Source organism: Hipposideros armiger, unplaced genomic scaffold (genome assembly GCF_001890085.2).
Source record: "Hipposideros armiger isolate ML-2016 unplaced genomic scaffold, ASM189008v1 scaffold_801, whole genome shotgun sequence".
Classification (NCBI taxonomy): Eukaryota; Metazoa; Chordata; class Mammalia; order Chiroptera; family Hipposideridae; genus Hipposideros; species Hipposideros armiger.
The window spans coordinates 481,224-487,223 of NW_017732151.1; the positions used below are offsets into that span (position 1 = coordinate 481,224).

The following is a 6,000-nucleotide window of genomic DNA, read 5'->3' on the forward strand; positions in this document are numbered from 1 at the left end:
ATATGGGAAATAAACTGTCAACAGTAGAAATTCCTATGACATTCCGAAATTTGCCAATTAAACATTTCTATGATTTCCAAGAAGGGTAGACACTACAATTTCTCATTCCTGCTATTAGGAAAACAATGTTATATAAAATATTTAAAATTACATTTCATATAAATGGGTACACCTGGGGTCACTAACAGCTAGTCAAATAGTAACAGCCACAATTATATGAAATAAATCCTATTATGGTGATATTCCCATTATAATGAAGAGATTTCACAATACGGAGTGAAAATGAACATAGCACGTCAAAAAGAAAAAGGCATGTTTGTCCTCTCTGAAAACTCACGATGGAAGCCTAGCAGAGCTTGCATCAGGGAGCCCCATCTCTGTCCCCCAAAAACGATGCAACACAGATTTCAGAGGGGGGCCATTCAACTGTAGGGTTTCATTTTACAGTGACGTGTTACATTTCAAACTCTTCTGTTTCCAAAGGCATACAATCCATGTAAAAGTACAGGGTGAACAGTGAAAATGAAAAAGAGAAAAATAATCTCTCCCAGTTCCTGGAAAACTGGCTCTAAAACTAGGCAATTATATGGACGCCTCCTCGGATACATCTCGCCTTAAGACAGCCCAACACAGAAATTCAAAGTTATTGGACAGTAAGTGAGTTACTAGCACCATGAAAGGCGTGAAATTCTAACATATGTCACTGAAGAACTCTGCTGAGTTCCTGGATATGAAAACAGGCCCTGAGATAAAGTTATCCAAAGTGTGTTGCACATCAAGTTAATGTGAAATATGTGGTCACATGTTTTTAAGAAATATCGCCTCAGTTTAAGCAACACTCCACTAAAAACCACTCCACACTCGACAAGTGAAGGACAGCAAAGCCCTAAGAACTGCACATCTGAATTTCGCATTTAATATTCAGAAAGTCAGGTTGGAAGGACTCAGGAAAGGCCCCCAGACTAGCAGGATGAATCCTTGCAAGAACACCCGACTTGCTTCCTGGGTGGCAGACACTGTACCCAATGCTGGAAATGCTGACAGCATGGCTCAGCCTGGCCCAGGGGACAGACAGCAGTGCAGCAGCTGGGCTCATGGGCGTCCCCTAGGACAGAGGTCCACAGGTCTGAGGTAGCAACAGAAGCCACAACCTCAGAGGTGAGCGATGAAGCAGGGCACACTCAGTGTCAGCCGCTGCTCTGCTCTTCCACAGGAAGCAGGCCCTCGCGTTCAGTTTTGATGCACATGTGCCTTTGCATGGGGATAGCTACGTCACTGGCAAAGGTAATGCATTCAGAGCCTAGAGAGCCCATGCCCGAGACAAAAAAGCAGTATTCATGGACAAAGAGTCCTCAGCGGAAACCCTGTAAAATGTCGCACTTCCAGCTTTTCCAAACTGCAGTTACTTCTAGAGTCTGTGCTGACAGGTCAGGAAGGCTTTGTACATGGGATACAGCAACCTGCAGCCCCACCTGCTGCCCACGCAGTGTGGGGTCTCACCAGGCAGAGGCCTCTCCCCGCCAAGGTGGCAGAGGCCCCTCCCCGCCAAGGTGGCAGAGGCCCCGCCTGTGGGTCCCACTGGAGCCGTGACGGAGGACATGCAAACCAGCTCCTAGCCAGTACCCACCAAGTCCCAAAGACTTCAAAAAGGGTAAAGCAAGTTTTGGAAACAGTCCTGTTAAGACACAGTCATGCCTAAGCCGCCTAACAGCCATCCAGGCAGAGGGTCGGTAAGGGTCAGCGTGTGTTTGTGTGTCTGCTCCCAGAGCAGATGCTGCAAATATGTGTAATGTCAAAACGAAGTGAAAATCAGCCCAGTGCAAGAACTCTGGGAGTGGCTATGAATAGCCCCTGTGTGACCCCTCACACCACCAACCCTGCAGTACTTCCGGGTTGTTCCCTGATCCCTCTCCCACTGCCCCATTCTGTCCTCATCCAATTTCCTAAGAGAACATCAGTGACTCCTCTTAGTCTCCTACTAAATTCCTTGACATCTGCAAAATGGAGCTAAATGTTTAGGAAAACAGTACCATTTTGAAAGACAGTGGAGTTGGAAATTAATATGAAAATTAAGATAGGAATAAAGTTTTCCTATCCACCCAAAAAACCTTTTCCAAGAACAGTTAAAAAGGGACGTCTGAACGACTGTGACTCACTCTGTGTGGCCCTGGAAAACATTCACAGAGTGGATGGACGGGTCCCTGAAATCCCACAGGCGGAAGGTCGTGTCCCGGGAGGAGGTCACCACGAGCCGCTGGGTGGGGTGTGTGCAACAGTGCGTGAGCTCCTGGTCGTGCCCTACAAGCGAAGACGACAAAAGTGCAGCATCACCCGCCTGCAGATATAGTCAGTGAAGCTTTCTTAAAAACAAGAGTCAAAGAAGTCTTCATGGTTGCCACTGCCAGTGTTTGCTGTAAACATAAACACGAGGAATCAATAATAGCACGTGGGGTCATGGTGGGACCAGTTTCCTCAGGAGCTGGACAGTCTTTCACTTGTGCATTTAAAGGGCGTGTGACACTAACTGTCAGTGTAACTCACTTCTTGATCTAGCAGCTAAAAGTCTGGCAAGTCTCTTTAGCAGGCTGAACATGCAAACAAATTAATTCTTAATTTTTCACTTCCAGGATAACCTCTAATAACATGAGACGTAGAGCCCTCAGTAAAATATGACCTTTAACACTCAACGAGGAAATGTACCTGTTGAGAAATTTGCAGAAACCTTTGTGGGCAGAATTGTGAGACAGCCAGGAGCCCCCAGACCTGGTGAGCAGGGCTGTGTGAGTCTTGGGCTTGGGCAGAACCTGCAAATGTGATGAGCTACTAAGGTGGCCCTCTCAGGACATTATAGGACAAAACAGATTCTGCCGTAGCTGTGACTAGGGCCTCCAAATCAGGTGGCTTTGAGTTACTCAGAAGACTGCCCTGGGTGGGCCTGACCTACTCAGATAGGCCTTTCAAAGGGTCCAGGCACAGAGCCTTTCCTGCCTATCTGGAAAAAAACAAACAGCCATGGGCTACAAATACGCCTCTAGATGGGGCCGCAAGGGATCCAAGGGTATGCAGGCTGCTAAGGGCGGTCCCCAGCTGACAGTTATAACAAAACAGAACCTCGGTCATCTACAAAGAGGACCCCAGGCCTCGATGGGCTCACCCCCCATGGAGCGCCTTCATCTCACCCGTGACACCCTGAGCAGAGGGCAGTGAGCATGTGCCCAGAACTCCTGACCCAGGGAGACCATGAGGTTGTGAATTTGTAATATTCTAAGACACTAGTTTGTGGAAATTTGTTACAAAGCAATAGAAAACTAACACAGCAGCCGTACCTGCTATAGCTGAGTCCTCTAAAGGTAAACCTGGCTACCAAGAGTTCCATTAGAGAGGATCTCTGAAAACCATAGCTGGAGCACCCAGGGAACTAAAACCGTTCTGCACAGGCAGGGCTGTGCAGGTGAGACACACGTGAGCACACACCTGGGGGCCAGTGCTGGGGTACCTGTCAGAGAGTGAAGGAGCTCCGCCGTCTCCACGTCATACAGGTTAGCAGTCCGGTCCCAGGACGCCGTGACTGCCTGCTTCCCCCCGACCAGCCAGTCGGCAGCTATGACCACTCCCTGGTGGCTCTTAAGGGAAGTCAATGGCGCCCGGATGGTAGGACAGTCACTGGACACGTCTCCGTCCACGTCGGCCTCATCTTTATCAGAGCACTCGACCTCGTCCTCGCCACCTATCTGCTGGTGAGAGCAGAGAACTCCTGAGGCTCACGACACACAGTCAGACTGTTGTCACATATCTTTCTAGGGCTTGATCATCACTATGCCCAACACCAGCAGAGCACCTGGCACATAACTGGTGCTTAATGAGTATTTTTCACCTTTATGAGTATCCACTTGGCTAAAACCCAGGGCCAAATATAAGGAGGAAAAAAGTCAAGGCCACTATGACATCAAACAAGCAACAGTTCATCTTCACTAACCAGTAAAATGGAAACTAAAGTGACTTTCAACATTTTAGGTTTTTACCATGTGTTAGTAGAAATGTAATAACACTAAACAAATACAACTGGAAGTCAATAAATTTATCAATAAAAAAAGGAGCATTTCAATCCTCAGGAGGTTGCTAAAGATACGTATACTTAAAATCCTACTGCTATAACAATAGATATGAGAGTTCACTTTATTTCTCTGTTGACATCTTTAGTCGTTTGTCAAAAGCTAAGATAAAATAACATAATAGTCAGTCTTGGCTTCAGCTCTCTGAAAAAACGTTTATCTGTTCCTTCAGCTCCCACAGGCTAGGCACAGAGCAGAGGAGAGGCAAACTGTGTGACACATACATGTGGAAGAATGAGCAGCCAGGGGAGGAGGGCACTGAAGCCAGACCAGGCAAAGTCCCCACCCGCCCGCCTCAGGGAGTTTACACGTCAGCAAGGAGGACACACCACACACACGTGCAAACACACACATGGAAAACTGTGTTGTGTATACACACGCACTAGTGTGGGAATAAATGCCATCTGTACACACACAGTATAGGATCATGTCACACAGACATAGTACAGGGACAGGTGTTACACGTACACACACACAGTACAGGGACAGGTGTCACACGAACACACAGTACAAGGACAGATGTCACACGCACACACACACACAGTACAGAGAGACACGTGTCACATGCACACAGTACAGGGACAGGTATCACGTAAGTACACACAAAGTACAGGGACAGGTGTCACGTGTACACACACACAATACAGGCACAGGTGTCACACACACACACAGTACAGGGACAGATGTCACATGCACACACAGACTCGGTCATGGGTACTAAGAAGAAACGTAACGCAGGATGAGGGCTGCTTTTATACAGAATTATCAGAGACAGACTCTTGGCTCCAGCACCATCTGAGTTAGGATGTGAAGAAAGCATGGAGCATAGCACACCAATACTTCGGAGAACAGCATTTCTACCAGAGAGAACACAAGTGTGGAGGCCCGAGAAGGGAGCAGCACGGGGGGAAGAGGGTGAAGCACATGAGGTGATAGCACAAAGCTACCCTGCGACAGACACTAGCAGCTCATTTCACTCAACAGGACAATTAAGATGTCTGCGTGACTGCAGATGTGCACTGTGGGCTCAATGGCACAACTGCATCCAACAGTACAAGTCAGTCAGTCACTGAAGGACTTAGGGTTTAAATCAGTCAATTCATTCCTCTTGTCATATGCAAAGTCTTTTGTTGCCTACCGTAAAAGTTTTTCCACATAAAAATGTTACGCATCCATTGACCTACATGGTTTTCTTATATGAAAGATGGTCAAGTTATCTAAAATGAAATACATGAAATATTAAGAAATATAATCTAATTGTAAATTTAAAAGAATTAATGGTAAATGTTTATATTTGTGGAAAGGAAGGTGAAAGCAAGCACATGAATAAACAAATACAGGTACTTCTTAGACACCACCTGGGTCAGCTCGGGCTGAGTGGCTAAGACCGAGGATGGCAGGTATAGTTTCTGGTGAAGGCTCTCTTCCTGGAGTGCGGACAGCCACCTGCTCATTGTGTACTCACATGGCCTCTCCCAGGTGTGGACAGGGAGGAAAGGAGCTCGAGAGCTCTCTGCTGTCTGTCCTTGTAAGGACCTAATCCTGTAGGATCAGGACCCCACCCTATGACCTCATTTAACCTTAATCACCTCCTTAGAGGCCCCACCTCCAAACACAGTCACACTGGGGGTTAGGTCTTTGACCTATGATTTGGGGGGACACAAACATTCAGTCCATAAGACATTATAAAGTTATCTTGAAATTTTCCAACATCTAGAACCCTACCCACACGACCCAGGTCATGTTTTCAGGGTAAGTAAACATGTGCTTACATTAGTGTCGGCCACGGGCTGGGGTGTTGGCAACTGGACAGCGTATCTCCAAATGTGAGCAGTCTGATCTCCAGAAGCTGAAGGGAGAAATTGAGGGAAATTACCCAACGTGCACC

General features: G+C 47.1%; 1 protein-coding gene across 1 annotated transcript in view; it reads right to left on the reverse strand.

Moving 5' to 3' along the window:
- WDR37 (WD repeat domain 37) overlaps positions 1-6,000 on the reverse strand; it is a 53,525-nt gene that overhangs the window by 11,777 nt on the left and 35,748 nt on the right. Inside the window, exons 8-10 of the mRNA XM_019628652.1 lie at positions 5,885-5,961; positions 3,497-3,731; positions 2,157-2,298 (exon numbers count right to left, since the gene is read on the reverse strand). Coding sequence (XP_019484197.1) covers positions 2,157-2,298; positions 3,497-3,731; positions 5,885-5,961 — 454 coding nt within the window. The remainder of the gene's footprint in view (positions 1-2,156; positions 2,299-3,496; positions 3,732-5,884; positions 5,962-6,000) is intronic.